The sequence below is a fragment of the Myotis brandtii genome, unplaced genomic scaffold (assembly GCF_000412655.1).
Source record: "Myotis brandtii unplaced genomic scaffold, ASM41265v1 scaffold399, whole genome shotgun sequence".
In the NCBI taxonomy this organism is placed as follows: Eukaryota; Metazoa; Chordata; class Mammalia; order Chiroptera; family Vespertilionidae; genus Myotis; species Myotis brandtii.
The window spans coordinates 4,725,964-4,749,975 of NW_005365325.1; the positions used below are offsets into that span (position 1 = coordinate 4,725,964).

The 24,012-nt window shown below is 39.4% G+C and overlaps 1 protein-coding gene across 2 annotated transcripts in view; it reads right to left on the reverse strand.

Annotated features, from left to right (window-relative positions):
• LUZP2 (leucine zipper protein 2) overlaps positions 1 to 24,012 on the reverse strand; it is a 317,411-nt gene that overhangs the window by 23,136 nt on the left and 270,263 nt on the right. For both annotated transcript variants that reach the window (XM_005873094.2, XM_005873092.2), the window contains exon 8: positions 4,599 to 4,673. In XM_005873094.2, the coding sequence (XP_005873156.1) occupies positions 4,599 to 4,673 (75 nt within the window). The remainder of the gene's footprint in view (positions 1 to 4,598; positions 4,674 to 24,012) is intronic.

Here is a 24,012-nt window from a genome sequence, read left to right on the forward strand (position 1 = left end):
GCTCCCAGTATGTGAGAGGGGGCAGGCTGGGCTGAGGGACACCCCCCCCACCACCCAGTGCATGAATTTCGTGCACCGGGCCCCTAGTCTATATATAAAAGGCTAAGTGACCGTCCAACCATCCGAACAGCCAGTACATATGTTGCACACTGACCACCAGGGGGCAGACGCTCAACACAGGAGCTGCTGATCTGCAGTGACTTGGGTGCTGTGGTTCTCAGTGATGCACCCCAGAACCAGAAAGTAGGGAGACCAATTTGGAAAGACCATGAGGGGCTGTGAATCCAAAGGCTTTTCTTTAATGTTATTTCTGCTGTGAAATCAGCTGTGTGAATTCTGAAAGGTCCTTTAATAATTTACGCTCTCTGCTCAAAGTCTCTCCAGGTCTCTAGTATGTAGGATATATAGCGTGTTTATTAATTTATGAAGTTAAATCTTCATTTATCTATTCAATCAATAAGTTCTTATCATGCTCCTGTTATGTGCCAGAAATACTGTGGCAAAAAGATTTCTTGTTTTCTTCCTAGTTAGTCCCAGGAGTGTATGTAGGTCGCCTAACTTGTGTCATCTGTAATATGGATGTAATTATGCACGCTTCCCTAAGAGAAATTTTGTGATAATTGCATGTAATAGAAACTTTTCTTTCCATATGAAAGTTTGAGAGATAGATTTCCAAACCACAAAGTTGTTTTTACATTCTAGTTGCTGAGCCTAAATGTAATTCATAAGATATTGTCAAATAAATAATTGATTGTTGGAGAAACCAAGGTTGGTTCTTAGATTTTACAGTTATTATTGTTTATGTTGTGATAGTAAACTGAGACTTCTTTCATTAAATATGTTATGAGAACCAAGTTGAAGTATGAAATGTTGTTTTCATAATATTTATAGGGTGGTGAAGGTTATTTGAAGACCAGATGTAATATTCTTAGGAGCCAGACACCTGAAGAGAATAAAAAAGCCTCACATAATGATATAAAGATGATGGAGAGAGGGGAAGAGCAATGTCATTAAACTGAAGTTTTTATTCATTTTGAAGTGAACTACCATTTCTACCTGACTTTATAACTACAGTTTATGAGCCTCACACATATCTTACATTAAATTTGTTGAAATTAACCTCCAGTAATATGAAATGCTTTTATAGTTCACTATAGCAAAAGGTGTGACCAAATGCTGAAGGTTAAAGAGAGAAATTATTATCACAAAGAGGTAGTCTCTGTGATCTCATTCACTAATAATAATAATTAATATGCTTACTGAGCCTTTTCCAGGTGCCAAGAATTCTTCTTAGTATGTTGCTTTTTTGAGACATATAATTTTCTCATCACCCTTATAAAGTAAGTTTCATTATTATTTCATGTTACAGTGAAGCATAAAGAGTTCGGGGATGCATAGCCGATTTTGCTCAGTGGATAGAATGTCCATCTGTGGAATGAAGGGTCCAGGGTTTGATTCCGGTGAAGGGCATGTGCCTCAGTTGCAGGCTCAATTCCTGAACCTGGTTGGGGGTGTACAGGAGGTAACCAATTGATGTGTCTCTCTCACATTGATGTTTCTCTCTGTGTGTCTCAGGTGAGGACTAACAACAACAACAAAAATAGTTTGGGGGATTCAAACACAGTCATTAAATTGAAAAATTATGACTTGCTCATAGATGGACAGTGGAGACCTTTACTTAAACACTGCAATATTAAGTCTCTCATCCTGAATCAGGAGTGTGGCATGGTGTGGGGCAGGCACATAGTTATGGTGGAGGTGGTGGGAGGGTGGTGGATTAGAAACGGGAGGAGAAAAGCATAGGATAAGTAAGAGGAGGGAGGAGAAAACTCTGCATTAACTCCAAGTTCTATAACTCAGGCTAAATTATGATTTTCTCATGAAGTATTATATGGCCACACCAGCCCATCCAACCCACATGTACTTAAAATACACATATTCATTCTCATTCTTGGTGCCTTTATGACCTCATGGCTCTGCATACAATAATTTTCTAATTGTTCATGGCCAACAAAATAGTGAGAGATGTGGAACCCAAGACCATATATTATAAATGCTTTCTGTTTTCCAGAGCACCTAGCACATGGTAGTCACACAAGAGGCATTTCAAACATATTTAGCATTGACTGGCTAAATGGATGACCTGAAATCAAATCAGGGAAGAGATTTAATGTAATAAAAATCATTCTGACAGTCAGAGTTGTTAAAAATCTCAGAGGAAGTTGAGCTGTGCAGAACCATGGGAATTCAACGTGCTTTTCAGACTTAAGGCACATTGCAGAGACCATGGCAGGGATAACAGAGAAATACATTTTTTAAAAAAAGATTGTCTAGTTGAACTTGAGGATTATACATTCCTTTGATTTTCTGATACTAGCAATACTATAGCAATTTCCCTTTTTAAAAAAGTAATATTATGTAGCATGAGTTGGATATGGTCAGAGATTAGCATAAATTGGTATAAGCTTATTTTTTCATAAATAAAAAAATCTCATAAATCTGCAATCTTGGTAGAATTATATTTGATCTAGTCTACAAAATAGCAGGTAGGCTTCTCTAAAACCATTAAATATTATATTAATTTTTGGATAAACTAATATAACATATGGCAATCACAAAGGAGAGACGTTGTTAAAATATCTAGTCATTCATTCAAAAGGTACATTTGTCCAAAAGATCTAAACCATAATAAGAAGAAATCATTAGAATTCAACAAATGTCCTTACAAATTCCTGTACTATGATACTTTCTAGATATCTGGTTTAAAAAGTTAGCTATGTTAGCTTTGAAGAAATTTTGGTCATAAGTAAGTGAAGAAAATGCCTATGTGAGACCCAAGGTCTGGGGAGGTAAAATTTTAGCCTGGTTCTTTATAGCTACTGCATAACAAGAAGGTTATACCAGAAGAATTTTAAAATGAATTAGACTCAAATGTTCCACCTCCTCTATTCTGTATCAAAACACTCCTGGTTCAAATTGATGATTAGGAGATAATCTCCTTCCTTTACAAAATTGCTAAACATATGCAGTATATTATTGCAAAATTAATTAATGAGTGCAATCACCTTACTTGCTTATTTTTCTAAATAAAATTGTTGCTAAGCTGCAATCACAAAAACAGAGAGCTCTTCATAGCAGACAGAATAATTTCTAAAAGAAAACTTATTTTAGAAATTACAGGGGTATAAAGAGAATTGCATAGACAAATGTAACAAATATCAGGTAAATACCAATCTGAATTAAATATTAAAAGGGATCATTTTGATTATACAAATATATATTTGTTATATATAATTAATATGTATATATTTAATAAAATGTATTATACATGAAAATTTTAATATACACAAACACATGCATTACATATATTTAACATATATAAGCAATATATATAAACAATGTATCTAATGTATATATGCTATAAACATGTTAATATATACAATACATAAGTGAACTAAAGGAAAAAAAGATATTTACTTTCCCCAATCTTGTAAAGTTAATTTAAAAATGAGAAAAGGGAGTGAAATTTTACCAAATACTTTAACTATTGAACAGCAGAAAAGTAATTCTGAATTACATAAGCAATTCCTTCATATTATATTTGTCTTTCCATGTACTAATTCTCTATTGCCCATGAATGACTCACATAAAGACTATTGAAAGGCAAAGGCAGACATGGAATGGGAGTTGTGGTTTATCCTGAGCATACATAATTGTAACACAATGAGAGATTGATATAAAATAAATAGATGAGGTAAAAAGAGATAAAGAAAATCATTTGTAAATAGTGGTGATGGTAGCATAACTGTGAATCTCAAAAGTGTGACTTTTATGGTATGCAAAATAAATTTCAATGAATCTGTACACTGTTGTGGGGGCGGGGAGGTCCCTCGGCCTGGCCGGTGCCCTCTCTCAATCCAGGACCCTTTGGGGGATGTCGGGTAGCCGGTTTCGGCCTGATCCTCACAGGGCCGATCCCCACAGGCCCAATCCAGACAGGAGAGAGTCTGATCCTATGCGTTGAGTGTCTGTTCCCTGGTGGTCAGTGTGCATTGTAGCGACCGGTTGACCAGTCATTCGGTCATTCAGTTGCTTAGGCTTTTACATATATATAGCTAGATAGATAAAGCTGTTATAAAGATAGACTGTCACCCACTATTGCATTTTCTGTATATAAACTGACTTCATGGTTAAGTCAGTTTATGTAAAGACCTCCAGACCTCTGATTTAAGATTTCTAGAATGAAAAACATCAATGACTACTTCCATTGGCTTTATAGCTCATTAATTCAGAGTTAATACATGTCATCTCTATTGGTGCTTGAAAGCATGTTTATTTATGGTGTTATGGAACAAATATACCAGTAAGGAGGAAAATAAAGCCATGAACTCACAGAGCCTGAACCTTGAGTCAATTTACTGTAGCAGCAAAAACAAAAAAATTGAGTTCCAACAGGAATACCCAGCATTCGTAAATCCTATAACCACCTTACATGAACAGCACCTGAAATTGCATTAATAAATCAAGGGAAGCAATGAACATGCCCTGGCTTTGTCTGCTAAAACCAAAGTTGTGATGGTTCATGGATATGCACGTACCCGATCAAGAGCTGCTTTCTCCAGCGCATTTCTGGCCACAGCTAGTTTTTGTTCCAGATCAGTAAGCTGTTGGGCCTGCAAAATGAAAGAAAGGCTAGTACTTACAGTAAATTCTGTAATTTCTCCTTCACTTTGAGCATCTGTCATTCACTGCCATAAAATTTTAAAGAATTATCTTTGAAAATTCATTTGGCTAAGTTGAGAAAATGATGTATTCTACATGAATATCTACTAAATAGGAAAAGTTTTACCTCAAGTCTCTGAAGATAACTTGTGTTATAAATCCAACAGTATATTTTTAGTTGCTGTGAACTGAATTATGTCCCCCTAAAATTTATTTGTTAAAGGTCTGACTCTTGGTCATGTGATTGCATTAGGAGACAGGGCCTCTAGGGAGGTAATTAAGACTAAATGAGGTAAAAAAAAAAAGGGGGGGGCTAATCCTATAGAACTGGTGCCCTTATAAGGAGTGGAAGGGACACCAGAGATATTTCTCTCTCTCCATGCTGATTCAGAACAAAGGCCCTATAGGATATAGCGAGAAGGCACCTGCCACAAGTCAGGAAGAGCTCTCAGAAGAAACTGAATCTGCCAGCACTTTGATCTCAGACATCTAGTCCTCAGAATTGGGAAAATACACTTCTGTTGTGTAAGCCACCCATTCTATAGTATTTTGTTATGGCAGCCTGAGAAGACTAATACAATAGTATTCACTATTTTTCTTATATATATATTTTATTGATTTTTTACAGAGAGGAAGGGAGAGGGATAGAGAGCTAGAAACATCGATGAGAGAGAAACATCAATCAGCTGCCTCCTGCACACTTCCCACTGGAGATGTGCCCACAACCAAGGTACATGCCCTTGACCAGAATCCAACCTGGGGCCTTTCAGTCCCCAGGCCGACCCTCTATCCCAGCCGTGGGCAATCTATGGCCCGCGGGCCAGATCCGCCCGTTTGAAATGAATAAAACTAAAAAAAAAAAAAAGACCGTACCCTTTTATGTAATGATGTTTACTTTGAATTTATATTAGTTCACACAAACACTCCATCCATGCTTTTGTTCCGGCCCTCCGGTCCAGTTTAAGAACCCATTGTGGCCCTCGAGTCAAAAAGTTTGCCCACCCCTGCTCTATCCCTTGAGCCAAACCAATTAGGGCAGCATTCACTCTTTTTATTATTGACTTTTAGTCCAATACACTTCTCTATCCCACCCTATCTCTGTACCTTTTCAAATCCATAAAGGTCCTATTGAAAGAAAAAAGCAATGGCCTCAGATTTAGAAGATGTGTTTTAAAATCCTGCCTCTACCAATTTCTAGCTATACAGGGTGGGGCAAAAGCAGGTTTATAGTAGTTTGTATGGAAGTTAATACAATAATAACTCCTATATAATAAAGAGCTAATATGCTAATTAGACTGGATGGCAGAATCACCTTCCGGAATGACCTTTCAGAATGACCAGTGGGCGAGGCCACGGGGCTGTCAGACAGCCGGGGCCGGGAGGGCTGAGCCCCTTACATGAATTTCGTGCATCGGGCCTCTAGTAAATAATAATAATACAAAAATAAATGCTGTGCTTCACATACTCACAACTGTAAACCTATTTTTGCCCACCCTGTATACTATAATCTTATGTTGACAAAAAGATGCTCAGCAGGCTCACAGAGGACCTGCCTAAGAGCCTGCCTCCCCTCATGGTCCAGAACCTCTCTATACCACTAGACTTTGCCTCTTACATTTAGCCAATGCAAAGAAACCAAAGTGGAAAGGAATGAAGGATATTTCTGATGCTCTTGTGAGGCAAGGGGATTGAGTTTGCTGGGGAGAAGTCAGCAGCAGGAGGCTGTTCAGTTACCTTTCTTCAGTTACCAGTTCGTCAACACTGGGTGCTATAACACCCTGGGCTTATAGCAAGGCTGTAGCCAGCTATCAAAGTGCCCATTTGTCTGTTGCTCTTCTCTCCTCGCCCTCACAGTCTGGGAAGCAGAACCCTGAGGTTCTGTCCTTGATTAAAGTTTTCTGCCCTATGGTGACCACCTGGGAGGAAGGAGATGGTGAGGATACTTTCTTGTTTATAAAAACCTATATCCGTTTTTTTGTATCTATGTTTACTTTTTGTTTCCTAAATTGATCTGTGTTATTCTCCGTACTTTACTCTTGTAGGGAATAATTTTCTGGTTGACACTTGTTGACCTTAAACAGCTACTTGATGCATGCACATAAAATACATCACATGTGCACTTATAAATGCATACACTAATGCTTAAAAATTAACCCATTCTGAATTTTCAAGAGAGAAAGAGAGGAGAGGGAGAGAACGCTTCCAATAGGAGGGCACCTACAAGTGGGTGAATCCCCACAAGCTCTGAGCCGTGTGCTCTAAACCCCACTCATACCCCCCGTTTAGGATCATGGGCCTCAGTCTCAGATTCTAAGATCCTCATCCCCAGGCTCAGACCATTCTGCCCACCCTGAGCCACTGCTGCCTCCAGCCCCTCGACATCCTCAACCATCAAACATAGGACTCACATTGTGACAGTCTCTGGCAGCAGTAGCAGGGCCTACCTACCTAAGCCACCTTCTGTCCATGGGCCTGAGCCCCAAATAAGGAAAGATGAATGGCCCTTATGTCTCTCTCCAGCTCCCTGGCTTAGGACAGGAGTTAGGGACAGTTGAGAGGGGTAGTGGGTGGGCTTCAGTAGAGCAGTGGTTGTGAGCAAGTTCCTCTTAGACCTCAGAGGAAGGGGTAAGCACATCTACACCAGCCTCAGTACCACTTGCCATTCCTGGGCAATGGCTGCCAGGAAACTTCATGCAGTCCAGAGGGTGTCTGCATAGGTACAAGCCCTCCTGGCCCAGTCCTTCTCCATCCTTGTGTGGGTTTCAGCCCAAATCCTGTCATCCAGATTAGGAGAGTCCTACTAAAGAATGACTTCTGGATGTACAGTAATATAGTAACCAGTGAACTTGTATCAGGACAGATAGAATGAATTCCAATGGAAACAATAAATGTGCATTTGAAAGCTATATTACCATCAGTTCCCCAGATTTCAAGTATTTACCTGTTAAGGGCCACTGGCAAAAACACTGGGTTTAATTATGTTAGCTGAAACTCAGAGTGCAGGCAGAGCCACGCCCTGGGGGCGGACCTAATCAAGAGATTGGGAGGCCACTCAGTTTGACCTTCCCGCCCAGTGTTAAGGGGGTGGATCTCATGATGTCGCCAGGAACTCAAGGCCCACCCAGATGTGATGTAACTTCCTGTTATTCGAGTATAAATAAATCTGCTTGCGGTGGTGACAGTCTCTGCATCTGTCCCTCCATCAGAGGGCAGACGCCACACCTAGGCCCAGCTTTCACTCTATTTCTGTCTCAGTGTTGTGTTTTTCCATTTTTCCTTAAACCTCGTCACGTTCTAATCAAGATTCATCAACCCCCGAGTTCTCTCTCTCTGCGCTGGTCACAGGAAGAGAAAACGCACCCCCCTCCCATATTTACCAATTCTAATTATTTATTGAATGCAATAAAATATAGCCAAGAGATCTTAGGAGACAGAATTGTTAAAAAAAAAAAAAAAAGAAAAACAATGATAGGTGTTGCATATTTTGACCCAAATCATTATACTGTGGTCCTAGTTTTCACATAATTAGCTATTGGGTTAATTCATGTGCAATAGTTATAAAATTATATACAACAAGAACAGTTCTATGGTTATTAAACCATCAGAAGACCTGTGAAAGACAGGGTACTTTACCAGAGTGAATTTTATTTAAAGTTTATCTGGTTTTTTCAATTTAACTCCTGTGAAGTAAAGGATTGGGTTACTTTAGAGCTTATCATGTTTCTAGAGTAGCTTTCATTCACATTCAATCATTGAATATATACTCAGTGATTAATTTTTCTGAGACTAGGTAACATCATATGTCTAATAGGTTGACATAACACCAAAAAATAAATTTAATTTTCATAGATGTACATTTTATCATCTGTGCTCTATCACATGTTTAGAAGCTAGAGTTCATATCATAATTCTTTATTTACTTTTGGGGGGAAAATATGGAGCTACAAAACTTCAAGGTTTTATAGCCCACAAAACTGGGGCCTGGTTTAGATCACCAGTCAGTCTGGAGCTGTTTCTGGCTGGTTTTCTCAAGAATCCACCTTAAATTGAGCTAGACTACAAAGGATGACATCAGTGCTGTATTTAATGCAAAAAACTGTCTTTTTTATATTTTTTATTTGTTTTTTATTGTCACCCAAGGATATTTTTCCCATTGATTTTTAGAGAGAGTGGAAGGGAAGGGTAGACGGAGAGAAACATGTATGTGAGAGAGACACATCAATTGCTTGCCTCTGACACACTCCCTGATTGGCACTGGGATCAAGTCTACAACTAAGGTATGTGCCCTTGACCAGAATTGAATCCATGACCTTTCAATCCATTAGCCAACACTCTAACTACTGAGCAAAACTGGCTGGAGCTCTTTTTAAAAAAATATTATTTTAAGAAACATGAATGTATATTCATGAAACAAATAGACAGGACCTAATGTTATGCAGTTAAATTTTATCTGAATTTCAATGAGTCATTCTACAAAACTGGCTAAATCTACAAGGTTCTAATTCATCATTCATACATTAGGCTTGTGAGTCAATATTTCTGAAAATGTATTGACGCAATTTATTTTAATTCTTCCCTATACCCTCCTTCTAAGTAATAATATATGACTATCCTTTTAATTTTTCGGGTGAATTTTCCTAAGGTTTACAGAATATGAAAATATCTATTCCTTACCTCTGCTAAAAAGGGTTTGACACAATTTTAACACTAAATGTATTAAAATCTTTAACATAAATAAAACAAATGAGGTCCTTGGAAAACACATGTCTTGTGAATAGCATGTGAAGGAGATGAGGGGCAGTGAGAGCAGACGGAGGTCATATAGTTTTATCATTTGTCTTGGCTGAGCTGAACATTTGTCCCAAGACTTGTGGCAGCCAGGTATAAAAAGAAATGTTGGCTCCCACATTCTCATTGTCAAAGACAGTAAACATATCAGAGACATAGATGGTGCAGGGTTGCTGAAAGCAAAGGTTCTAATAAAAAATTATAACAAACATTTTATAATTCAACTAGAGGCCCGGTGCACAAAAATTTGTGCACTGGTGGGGGAGGGGAGGTGGGAGGGTGTCCCTCAGCCCCACTTGTGCCCTCTCACAGTTTGGGACCCTTCGGGAGATAACCACCTGCTGGCTTAGGCCTGCTCTCTGGGTGGCAGATGGCAGGCCCAATCCCTTGGTGCCTGCCCCACCTCCCCAGGTCATGCACACAGCAGGGCCAATCCGGGGGTTGGGGTGCCGCCCTGGGTCACGCACACGGCAGGGCCGATCCGGGGGATGTGGTGCCGCTCCGGGTCAGGTCGCACATGGGATGCCTGGATGGAGGCCGGGTGGGCTGGCCGATTGCTGCTGCACAGCCCAGCCGCCCCGGGTCGGATCGCACAGGAACGCCCACCACCCCTGGTCGCAGATAGCAGGTCTGGATGGCGGCAGGGCAGGCGGGATGGCACTGCCCCACCCTGCCTGCATTATGCAAATTAGCCGCCATCTTTGTTGGTGGTTAATTTGCATATCACACTGATTAGCCAATGGGAGGTGTAGTGAAGGTATGGTCAATTACCATGTTTGTCTATTATTAGATAGGACTAGAGGCCCAATGCACAGAATTCGTGTAAGGGGCTTGGCCCTTGCAGCCCTGGCTTTGTCTGGAAGGATGTCCAGAAGGTTGTTTGGCTGTCCAGGCTAATTAGCATATTACATTTTTATTATTATAGATTCATAAAACCATTTTTAGGAGTCAAGAAAATATATACCAAAATCATGGTTAATTTTAAACCAAGTAAAACACTTAAGATACACTAATGTGTGTTTGCACACAGGCATGTGTTTCTCTGCCAAGACACAGGAAGCAGTATGAGCAGGTGACAAGATTCACCTTCCTCCTTGGGCATGTATAATAATTATAATCTTTCTCACCTGCTCTGGAAGATTAATTGAATTACAAGTGAGGGATAAACAACTTAGGCACCAAGATATGAGACTAAAATATTCTTTTGTCACCATTGAGTCTTAATAATTAGCCTTACTTTACACATAAAGAGTAAATGATATTTAAAATATTAAACACCTCACTATATGGTGCTACATTGAAAAGATATAATGGCCAGCACAGTCTATTGCAATCTTACTAAAGTCTCAGCTATTTCATCTTCTGATAAAACTGGAAAAAGAAGCACCACAGGTATCAGCATAACAATGTCTAGCCAGACTCTTTTCTGGCATGGCCATCTGCTTAGAAAGATTAGACTGGAAATTGTACCACCTAAGGCCAGATTAGGGAAATATGTATACAGACTCTAAGTAGGAAATTCAGAACACATCCTCCCTTCCAAGTGTTTTGGCCATTGCTGAGTTATAATAAACAAACTCAAAGCACTGTTGTGACTCATTTACTGGGGACAGGTCAGTAGATAACTACAAGTTGAGTCTGTAAGGGTCCTGGAAGTAACAACTGACATTACAATTAGCTTTAGGTGGCATCAGCAAAACAAAGCAATAAATTGTTCGAGGTTTTCTACCATAGCCTTACTACTTTATAATTAACTAGAGGCCCGGTGCACAAATTCATGCACAGGTGGGGTCCCTCTGCGTGGCCTGCAGGGATTCGGCTGAAACCCACAGTCCAATGCTGCCTGCAGCTGCTGCCTGAAGCTCCTACCTGCTGCTCCTGCTCATCCTGGCCGCACTGTACCGGCCCCACTGTGCCTGCTGCCATCGATTGATCAGGAGAGGCTCACGCTGCCACAGCAGCATTTGCCAGCCATGAGCCCTGCGTCTGGCACCCTCCCAAGGGGAGTGGCCTGAGGGATTGGGCTGAAACTGGCTCTCTGACATTCCCCAAGGGATCCTGGATTGCGAGAGGGCGCAGGCCAGGCTAAGGAACCCCATTAGTGCACGATCGGGCCAGGGATCGGGCCAGGGAGGGAACGTGGGAGGGCTCCAGAGCATGTCTGGCCCATCTCACTCAGTCCCAATTGGCCATATCCCAGCAGCAAGCTAACCTACCAGTCAGAGCATCTGCCCCCTGGTGGTCAGTGCATGTCATAGCAACTGGTTGACCAGTTGACTCTCTGCCCACTGGTGGTCAGTGCAGGGCAGCCTTAGCATATCATTAGCATATTACCCTTTTATTATATAGGATAATATGGTTCTTACTCTATGTTTTGGAACAAATAAGAACATGCAGCTGTGTTCCAGCCAATAATGCAAAAATATAGATGGTGAATGATTAGATGTTCCAGTAGAGTGTGGGGAGAATACATTAGAAATTCTACATTTTAGTTTCACATTTCAGCATTATAAATAGGTAAGTAGGTGGCATTATAAAATATTTTGTATTCTTTATTCAAAAATAAACTATGGTTGTTCTAATGTGAAAACATATTAGAAGTTATATTTACATATTTTCTAAAACTCATCATTGCTTTTCTTCCATTTTGTTTGATAATCTACAGAGTACGGCAGTAAAATAGTACTGTGATAATGATAAGAACAATATAAACTTGGGTATATATATAACTGCATCAGTACCTAGTATTGTTTCCACTCCTTTAAAGTGAGGAAACTGAGACATAGATTTATTAAATATCTCAGTCAAGGTGATGGTTGGGAAATAACAAACCCAAAATTCAAGTCTAGGCAGTTTAGATCCACAGCTGGTCCTCTGAACCACTAAAGATATAAATGTATATAATTAATACTATCTAATAAAGAGGGAATATGCTAATTGACCCTCATGCTGTCCCATAGATGGCGGCACCCACAGCCAATAAGGAGGAAATATGCTAATTGACTGCCCTTCCTTCAAAGATGACGGCACTCACAAATAATAAGGAGAGAATATGCTAATTGACTGTCATGCTATCAATGATGGTGGCACCCACAGCCACAAGATGGTTAGCAGGGGAGGGCAGTTGTGGGTGATCAGGCCATCAGGGGAGGGCAGTTAGGGGAAATCAGGCCAGCAGGAGAGGGCAGTTGGGGGCGACCAAGCTGGCAGGGGAAGGCAGTTAGGGGTGACTAGACTGGCAGGGGAGGGAAGTTGGGGGTGACCAGGCCTGCAGGGGAGGGCAGTTGGGGGTGACCGGGCCAGCAGGGGAGGGCAGTTGGGGATGATCGGGCTGGCAGGGGAGCAGTTAGACATCAATCAGGGAGGGCAGTTAGGGGTGACTGGACTGGCAGGGGAGGGAAGTTGGGGGTGACCAGGCCAGCAGGGGAGGGCAGTTGGGGATGATCGGGCTGGCAGGGGAGCAGTTAGGCATCAATCGGGCTGGAAGGGAAGTGGTTAGGGGGTGATCAGGCTGGCAGGCAGAAGTGGTTAGGGGCAATCAGGTAGGCAGGCAAGCGAGCGGTTGGGAGCTAGCAGTCCCGGATCATGAGAGGGATGTCCGACTGCCGGTTTAGGCCCTGTGGATCGGGCCTAAACCGGCAGTTGGACATCCCCTGAGGGGTCCTAGATGGAGAGGGTGTAGGCTGGGTTGAGGGACACTCCCTCCCCAGTGCATGAATTTCATGCACCGGGCCTCTAGTAATTAATAAATATCCATACATTGGATGACATGTTCAAAATTTATTGATGTTTTATGATTTAAAATATTTGGAGACTACTTAGAAGATTGAAGTACTTTCTTTTGTAAGATTATTAATGTAATGAGATAACAAATGCATAAAAGATGTTCTCAAGTATTCAATAGGGTATACTTGGCAGTTGGTAAAAGGATAATGATAGGATTAAATATTTTATGTAAATTCAATGCCTCTATTAGTATACATGAAGAACATATGCCCTGCTCAGCAGCATTAACCTAGAAGCTGTGAATAAGACTCTAGAAATATAACACGGACCATCACACCACCACCATCATTTCTACAGTCCATTTTATCACAGAGGTAAGGAGGCAGAAAGTCAATCATTCCCACCTGCTTCTGCTCACTTTCATAAAAATATAAAATTGTAGCACCAAGATTATCTTTGGCCATCAGGTTTTTGAAGCAACACCTGCTCATTTCAATATCATTAACTTGGGAATTATACTGAGAGACTTGGAATTGAATGACTAATATATGTAGATGAACTAAATTTAGATCTCAAATTACATAGGAATAGCTTAGCATAACATCTGATTGTAACTGCTATTAAAAGTAAATTTCAATATATCAAAGTTAGAAAGTTCAATGAGCCTTTTTTATTGGGAAATAAGAGTAGACGTATGTAATTTTCCTCAAATTTAAATTTTTATAACTATCATATTGCCATCACGTGCATTTGCATATAGCACTTGTAGCCATTTAAGGAAAATATATTGCAGATAATTCCTTATGTGCTTAATATTGATTCCCTTTCTCCCCTCCAAAACACCTAGACTTTGGAAGAAACTGCCTCATACCCTTTCTCAGCCATGCATTTTAGGAGAGATCTCAGCAACCACATCCAGAAACAGGGTTGTAATTTTTTAAAACAATCACTCTATCATAACTCTCTAGTCATTGGGTTTAGGCATCTAATTAACGTCAAGATAGAAAACAAGGAAATATTTATTGGTAACTCCTGGAATGAAAGCTGTCTCTCTTCTTCACCTGAGTGAATAAAAATTATATTTTTTTCATTCTCTTGGTAATATAATATGAGGATGTTTAAGTCTAAGCTCTAATAGGCATTATTTCTAGAATAAAAGAGAACAACATGAGTTTAAAACTGTCCTATAGAAGTAAAACAAGACATAGAAAATAGTAGCCTGGCTGGTGTGGCTTAGTGTTTGAGTATCAACCCATGAACCAAGAGGTAATCAGTTTGATTCCTGGTCAGGGCACATGCCCGGGTTGCGGGCTCCATCCCCAATAGAGGGCATGCAGGAGGTAACCAATCAATGATGTTTCTCTCTCATCAATGTTTCTATCTCTCTATCCCTCTCCCTTCCTCATTCTAAAAATCAATAAAAAATATTGAGAAAAAGAAAATAGCAAATAAATGTATAACAGAATCTGGTGACTTTGAAAATGTCTTGATTAAGTCATATCTGAACTCAAATGAACACTGTAATTTTAGTTACTATGAATACATAAATTCACTTTTTATTAACAAGATTTTTGTGAAGTGTTTATTTTTTTGTAATTTAAAAAGAAAAGACTCAATCGACAATAATACTGTGATAGGTTTACAGGATGACAGATGTTTACTGGAGTTAGTGGCATGATCACATTGTGAGGTGCAGAAATGTCAAATCACTGTGTTGTGCACCTGAAATTAATACAACCAATACAAGTTTGAATAACAACTATACTTACGTTTAAAATTTTTCTTAAATATTGTGTTTCAAATGAAACAATAAATACATAAAAGATTCAAAACTTCTGCTTGTAGACATGACACAAGTAACTGATATTGGACAAGTCCTCCTCCCAATAAGCAACTCTGAGCTAATTATGCCAGGCTGTGAAATCTGAAGTATGGGAAACTCCCTTGGTGAGACCTGTGACTACATCTGCTTTCATCCAGAGAAAGATTTCCTGACTGAGGTGCCAAGTGCTATGTTCCAAGCAGATCACTGTAGTTGCTCTGAGCTCTGGAGGCAGAGATGAGAATTTGGGTGGATTAAATGGCTGCAGTATGCAGAGCAAGGCAGCTGAGGAGAGTGAGGTGAGCAGGGCCAAGGCTTCCAAAAGTCAGTTTGGGGAGATGTTCTTGTAAGAATTGGGCTGCATATAAACAGGACAAGATATTACACAAGGCTAATCACAGAGCAACTGTTTTATGGCTCAGAGCAAAACAAAAACACTAGAGGTCGATCAATGTATAAAGCATGTTGGCATTCTACAGGCATCCATAAACCTTATTAACACCACAGGCATCTTTAGATTAATAGCCATGCACTAAAGGAGTAGCTGGCAAACTACAACCCAAAGGCCAAATCTGAAAAACTACCTATTTTTTAAATAAAATGTTATGGAACACAGGTACCTTTAATGTATGTATGCATGCCTGTACACATGTATTTATGTATTATCTATTTATTTTCATGCAAACATGCTGGATTTGAGTAGAATCCATAGAAACCATATAATTTGCAAAGACTAAAATATTTACTATGTGATCATTTACTAGCATAAAGTCTCTTGAAGCTTTCCTTAAGAAAGCCTAAATCAAAACCTAGGCACACTTTCAGAAGAGAACATGAGATATTTTAATCCAAGTGCATTACATAATGTCTCACTGGCCTTCCATATGGTTCATGGAATGAGGCATGTTCTTGCATGCTTCTGAGTCTTCAACTGTACCAGTTCATTCTGCCTTGAATCATGAAAAATTTCCTGCTACCCTATGCCCCTGGCCCATTCCTACACACCTTTTAGATTCCAGTTGAAATGCTAATTCTCATAGAAATCCATTTCTGAACTGCAAATAGAATTCCAGCCTTCTTGCTAAATTATCTTGTGAAATACTTAATTTTTCTTTCTATTACTTACTCCAGTTGTGATATTTAAAACAGAAAGTAATAGCTATGTTATGGACATGAACCAATGAAATCTGTCTGTGGCCTGAAAGTTGGAGCAGGGTCCTGGGAGTTCCCTGCTGCACAAGGGTCAGGCAGTCAAGTGGTCCCTAAGCAGCAGTATCTGGCAGCTCCTGGGAAGGTTTGCCACACTCCCAAAAAGTTCATCCAGGAAAGAGCCATGAGCCCACATCCCGTTGGACAGTTTATTATGCACACGGAGGCATAAGGAAGATCAGCCTGGTGTTGGCAGTCCATATCTCTGCTCTCACTAGATGAAATCAAACCAGAAATGACATAAGACAGGTAACACCAGAGGGGATGTCTCTCTGCCATTGTGAATCCAACTCTAACCGGAGCAAAATGGTTTTATAGCCTACTAGTGGCCCGGTGCACAAAATTTGTGCAAGGGCCTTGGCCCCGGCCCCAGTCCTCCGCTGCCACAGCCAGGGCCTCTGCTGCAGCCCCACCCACTGTGGCTTTGTCCTGAAGGATGTCCGGTCTAATTAGCATATTACGCTTTTATTATTATAGATAGCTGTACCCAAAGGAGGGGAAAGGTGTAAAACGGAAAGTGCCATGCCTCTCTGGCATTAGGAAGGCAGATGGGAAACTGTTTCATGGAGCCTCCTGTGAGATAGGGAGATAGAATGGCCTAGAACAACAGCTTCTAACAAGACCACCTACTCATCTATGTTCCATGGGGAATAACAGAGAATTCTACCAAGACTTGAGTTTAACCACAGGTTAGCCTTACCTTTGTTTTTTTATTTTTATTTTTAATTAATTAATTAATTAATTTATTTTTTAGCCTTACCTTTGTGACCTATGTGGAGATGTGCAAGGTTGTCAGGGTGTTATGGCAGAGCCATTGTGCTATGACAGAATGTTCACCATTTATTAATGAATGGCAGCTAAGTAACAGGGAGAGAGAAGGGGTTACAGGAAAAGGGCCAGGATGAAGGAAATGGTTATTTGCCAGTTAATATAGAAGTGTTTTAATATTTGAACAATTTGCATGCCTGTATTAATGCATATGGTTAAATTCAATACCCGCTGATTACAATTGTGATCTATCCATTTATCTATTTGATCATTAACGTCTCACAGACAATAGGCTCACTTGCAGTCTGATTGCTTCCATTTTGCTAACCATTGAATAGATAATTGTTAGAATAGTGCCAGGCACCTAGCGGGTGAATAATAAAAACTGACTGAATAAAGGAGGACATTTGATGCTGATGCTACACAGTGTATACTAACAGGTTTCCTTTCTCCAGAGCACTCAGTTGTTTTTTCCTCACTTGTGTCTGAAAAGCACTGTTTACCAGAACTCTCTACCTAGTTGAAATTTGAGGATTTTGAGTCCTCATTTTAACAGTCCAAAGAAAGCTCCTCTAGGAGCCTTTCCAGTCTGTCATGTAAATCTCTTTCCTGGCAGTTAATTGACATGACAGGCAGTGGCTGCACTTCCTTCTAGCAGGAATGAGAATTGATGGTTTATTAACATTACTGACAAGAGTGCTGAGGGATGGTGAATACAATGCAGCACAAAATTTTGTAGATGTCAGAATTAAGTCAGTGATAAATATTTTGAATAGGTACTTTTTTTTTTTTTTTGCTATGTGAATCTGCTTCAATATCATGATCCCATCTATTTGTGCAAATCTTCCTGCCATTTGAATGCTGGATGGAGCCACTTGTTTAATTTTGTGAGTGCCAAAGCACAGCAGCTGCTCTGGATGCTTTTACCGAACATCCTTTACAAACTTTTTATTCCATGAAGTGAATTTTGTTGAAAACAGCAGGTATGGAAACATTTACATACCACTTTGTCCAATTTCTGACTACTCCAACTGTGTATTTTTTCCATTAAACTCATTTTAATGCATTTTTGTAGAGATTTTTAATCTATTTCTGTAGCCGATTTCCTAAGAGACTTATTTTGTTATTTTCACTTGAATTTAAAAGTAGAACCAAAAGACATAGAATTTGGCAATGACAGGGTAGGACAAACTCCAGGGATAATTTGAAGTCATAGTAATGTGAGGTTCACCCAGAGATGGGACAAAGAGCTTTGTAATCAATAAAAACCTAATAAAAACCCCAGACTCCTAGGTTCAGACAAACTTCTCTAGCAGAAAATATTTCATACATATTGTCAGAACATGTTGGTAAAGAAATTAAGCATGTCTGTGTGGCTTTACTGAGCCTGGACTCCTGGAATCTAGAGTTCTGTATCCTCTGGACTTTGCTCCATGTCCTTTTCCCCTTTACTTGATTTTGCTTTGTATCTCTTTGCTGTAATAAAATCATAGTCATGAATATGACTGAATGATGAGTCCCATGAGTCTTCCTCAAAAATCATGCAATCCAGGGGTGGTCTTGGGGCCTCCTAGCATACCTTCCAACCCATATTCCTTCTTCTAAATTGCGTTCCCTCCCAAAACAAAACATAGCTATGTGATTATGCCCTCTTTAACTATTTTGATTAAAACATTTCAGTACCATCCATTACTATAGGCCTCGAGTTCAAAAAACATTTTTTTTTCTATAAAGGGCCAGATAGTTTTGTGGGCCATCTGGTCTGAATCATAACTGCTTAGCTCTGTCCCTGTAACACAATTGTAGGCATAGATGGTACATGCACAAATGAGAATGGCTGTATTCCAATACTGGGGTTTTGTTGGTCTTGCTTTTTTTTCTTTTTCTTTGAAACAAATAGAGTTTCAAATGATTTTGACACATCCTAAAATATTCTTTAGATTAAAAAATAACAATAATTTAAAAATTCAAAATCCAGTTCTAGCCTGCATGGCATAAAAATACAAGTCAGATAACAGGTAGGACTTGGCTATTATTTGCTGACCACTCTTCTAGAATAACATCCAAAATCCTGAACATACCCTACTGGCCTCACATTATCTGAGTACTATCTATCCTGCTAACTCCAGCTCTCCTTTATGCTGGGTCTTCCAGCCACAGGAAGCACTCAGATCCTGAATCTCTGTTCTCACTCTGCACTGGGTGCTTGGTGTGCATATCCCTCTGCTTTCAACTCTTCCCCCACTGAAGCTCTCTGCCTACTTAGACAGCATCTGCTCTTTTATTTCATCTCAGTTGTCCCTTCCTCATCACTTTTCTCATCACTCCTCTAAGTATCTCATTGACATTACTAACTCTCTGAATATTATATAGAGATTTATCTCAGTACATCTCATTTTTAAAATTCATTTGTTTATTTGCTTAACACCTCTTTTATCTAGGTCATTTGCTACATAAGGACATGTATAGCATGTATTAGTGTATACCTTTGTATTCCCAATACCTTGAAAAGTATTTGGCACATAATTTACTCTCAATAAGCACCTGTTGAATAAACTCATAAATATTTACTATGTGTCTAGTGCTGGCCTGTAAGTGAGGAGTTTATAGACACTATTGAGGTGAAAAAAATATACAGTTTAAATGTAGTATAGTCAGCACTAAAACAGAGATACACATAGGGTACTTACAAAGCAAAGAAGAATGTTTCTAGACTCAAAAGTGAAAATAGAGGAGAGATTGCAAATGAGTATGGACTTTAATTGCATTTTGGAGACGAAGTAAGGGTTGATGAGATAGATAGCTAGGGAAGAACTTGAAAAAATTAGAACTAGAGGAGAATAGAGACATAAAAAGACACTGTCAATATAATGTAGGAAGAGAGGATGGTCTCATACCTCAACTTAGGGAATCAAGAAAGGTTTCTGGGAAGAGACAGCACCAGAATTCTAGTTTTAAAATTGAGTAATAATTGGGCAAGTTTTACAGAATAGCAGTGCAAGGAGCTCAGTGACATTTTCTTCAGTGAAACAATCATTTATCTGGCTAAAATTATTTTTTAAGTCATTAAAAGTCACTGGAAATTGTCCTAAGGACATACAGAACAGGAATAAATATTCATTAGAAAAACCTACTAAATCTTGTTAAGAATAGTAACCACTCCCTCCTAATCCTACCCAGTTCTGTGTGATGGGAACTTTACTCTGAGTATTCTACTTGAGGATAGTGAATCCAAGAAGATAGGGTTCCTTCTCCCCTAAGCTTCATGGCTATGGTTTCACCCAATCAGGGACAGGCAAACAGTGTTTCTCATTTCACCTAGGTTGTTAGTGAATGCTCTGTTCTGCGTATGAAAAGGCAAGGATGTTAAGGACTGATCACCAACCCCCCCCCTCCCCCCGCAACCTCCTACTCCAGTCACCCATAAGGTGGAGGTTATAAGGAAGGCCAAGCTAAGAAGACCAGATGCTACCTTCCCAGGCATGCTGACTTATAGAGCTGGGGTATCATTTTAGAAGAAATTTGTGGTCGTCCTCACTGCCAGCCCAGGTATAATGGGTTATGCCCAAGGGGAGAGGCAGGCCTTAAGGATGATGAGCTCTGCAGGCAATTAAAACATTATTAAGAATCAATCAAGTGAAGAAAGGCTGGAAAGACTCATTAGTGGAAGAAAAAGTAGATATAAGAAATGGAAAACTATAAGAAATGCAAGTCTTCAATGGTTCAGTATTTAATGCTGATGAGACTGAATGGATGAGCCTTGCAAGCCATACTAAGGAGGTTAGATATGGTCCTGTAAGAAATGGATAGGTAATGATGGATTTAGAAGTGGAATAATGGGCAAATTCAAAACTTAAACAGAAAACCCTTCTTGGAGAAGGAAAGACTGAAGTCAGGGAGCCCTGCCAATAATTCAGAAATGCAGAGCCTTAACTGACACAGAAAATGTGAAGATGTAGAACAGTATTTAGAAGGATTATTTTACAATCACTTTTCTCTGTGGTTATAAATAAATGTGCAGTCATGTTGGCAACATTTCTCTGCCTCTTATGGTAGGCTTTTTGAGTTCCAGAATTAGATAAGTAAGATCACCTGCCTCATTGCTTTTAGGTTTTCCTATTATGAAAACAGCATGGAGGGATGGAGAAAGATGCAGAAAGGATGTGTTTTGACATCCAATTATATCGCTAATCTCTGGAAATGGAAACTAGGAGTCTATTTAGGGAAATGTGTTTCTTGCCAGTGGCATCTGGAAATTAATACTACAATGTGGTTTCCAGCTTGCAAAGAACATAGGATTTCAACTGCACAGATTTAAAGAGAATTGGCACTTATTGCTTTCTATAGCAGTGCAGTAAAATCAAAACTTTGCATGAATATAGATATGAGCATAATGGGCACTCACGGTGGGTCTATCCATAATAATCTCCATTGGTTTGGAGTGGGGAGAGGAGATGGACTGCAAAGGGGCCACGGTAACTTTTTCAAATTAAAGCAATGTTAATGTCTGATCATGTTGACAGTTACAGAGTATAAATGTGTGTGTGTGTGTAAAGATTAAAATAAATTTTATTGAATGAAAATTATACCTCAATACAACTGATTTTTAAATGAATAAGTGAATGAATGGATGGTTGAATAAATAAATTAATAAATGAATTTTTTTCTTAAATGATGGTGCTTTGAAACACTGAACATTAGGCAATACCCCAAAATCTCCACCTATCTGAAACAACCATGACCTCCCTATAGGAAATGCTACATTTGAATTATTTATTGCTATATAAACTGCATCTAATACAGTGTGACACATAGAAGTTGTTTAAGAAACATCTGTTGAATGCATTAATTTCTGCTTAACCCCAGCCGATTAGCTCTAACTTGAAGACTAGATTTTCTTTTTTATGTTTGTGCAATTAGAGTTTGTACTCAAGATACTTTTATCTCAACAGAGAGACTAACCAGGTACAACTTCAAAATCAGAAATGATACAATGTGTAAAATTATGAATGAAAATCCTATGCTGTTTTGGAAAATACTTATTAGCATTAAGAAGTGTAAAACACAACTATGGTATGAGAGAAGCTTGGTAGGGTTATGAACATAATGCATTGAGAGCCAACACCTCAGGGTGCCACAGCACCTTTATATATAAATGCTGGGAAGAAATTGACTTTCCACATTTTCCTTGAGGTAATGAGAGGATACGTGTGCCCAGTGAGATATGCCCTGTGGATTCCACTTATGTCCCTCTTATCTAAATACAACAGTTCCTCTCAGTCCTCTCTCAGGCTTGCCATGAAAAAGGGGGATGAGTTTATCCTTCTATTTCTGTCTGCATATATTTCAAAAATACATGAAGGCAACCAGCATTTGCCAAGAGCCTACTAGGTGGCTGATTCACACCCCCTATCTGTACACACACCATTTCTATAGTGTAGTGATGATTTATATTTTGCAGTTGGGAAAATAGCTCAGAGAGGTTATGCAATTCAGCTAAGAGTAGGAAGAGCCTGGATTTCACCCAAGTTTCTTGTAGAGCTCAAAACACTTGGCTATCAATATTATAATCAAAAGAATATAATTTTAAAACATTTTGGAATAGTAATAGCTAATATTTGTGCAGTCAATACGTGCCAGATACTATCATAAGATGATGATTTACTTGTATCAGCTCATTAGATTCTCAAAATAACTGTATGATGTAGAAACTCACTTTATTCTCATTTTATAGATGAGAAAAAAGAGACATGTTTACTCTTCTCCAAATCTAAAATGAAATTGACAGAGGTCAGTATCCAGAGTGTCTGATGTTAAGTGCTGCAAAATCCTGCCCCTTATAGGGGTGGAGATGAAGATGGTGAGTCCAGTTCTGAATAAAACACAGGCTCAATAAATGCCCAAAATAGGTAAGACAAATCCAAAAGTTCCCCCGTCCTCGTTTATTTTTGTTGTTGTTGTGTTTTTTTTTTTTTTTTTTTTTGCCACTTCTTCAGCCTGGGAGATGACTTTAAATGAGAAAACTTTTATACCCCATTAAATAGCAATACACTTTCCAGTCTCATTAAATTACTACTTAAAATGAAATATGAAAATATTAGATTGTGATGTGTTTTGGGGGGATTTATTTTCTGAGTATAATATCTCTATATCATCAATCTCCTTTTTTCTCACCTTTTGTCCTTTATTTACCTTAAAGTCAAAAGACGTAAAAAACAACCGGAACCAGAACCTGTGAGCCTCCTGATCAGTCAGAAGTACCTGCATGGTATTAAATTGTTGCTGGTATCTGCCTCGCTGGCTGGAAAGATAAGCCATCCAGGCCCAATGGGAGGAGAAGGACAAATCAGAGAGGGAAGCTGATCTCCATATACAAAGCAGCAGGAGCTTGAACCTTTCCTGACCAACAAAGAGAAGCACTATTTATGAAAATATTGATACTTTTCTCTAAAAATTATTAACAACACCATCAATACTCCTCATGCTCTGACACATCCCATCTTCCCAATTTCTCCTCTTCCTTCTTCCACATGCACTATACATTCTAGCACATTCTATGATGATTTATTAAATAGTGATGCATGTCCAAACTGCCCTACCTATGACTAGACTGTGTTCTCAATAAAGACAACATTTCTCATTTGCTCATTGACTCTTTCCTTCCTTTTTACAAATATTTACTGAGTACCTAGCAAGCGTGTATAGTCTTTGGTGCAATGCCTTCAGTATCCAAACACTATATCACTCTTCCATGAAGCTTGCCCCAAGGTTTATTGATCTTTGAGCCTCCCCTCAACTGGTCATTGCCCCAAGAGTGGTAGGTGAAGTGCTTATAAAACACTTGCCGTGTTGTATTCAAAATAACTGTAAACTAGCCTGTCTCCCTACTGGACTGAGGGCAGAGCAATGTGTCATCCAACTTTGTCTTTTTTATGTGTGCTGCAAAATGTCAGCTGTGATGGGGGGTGGGTAGGAAT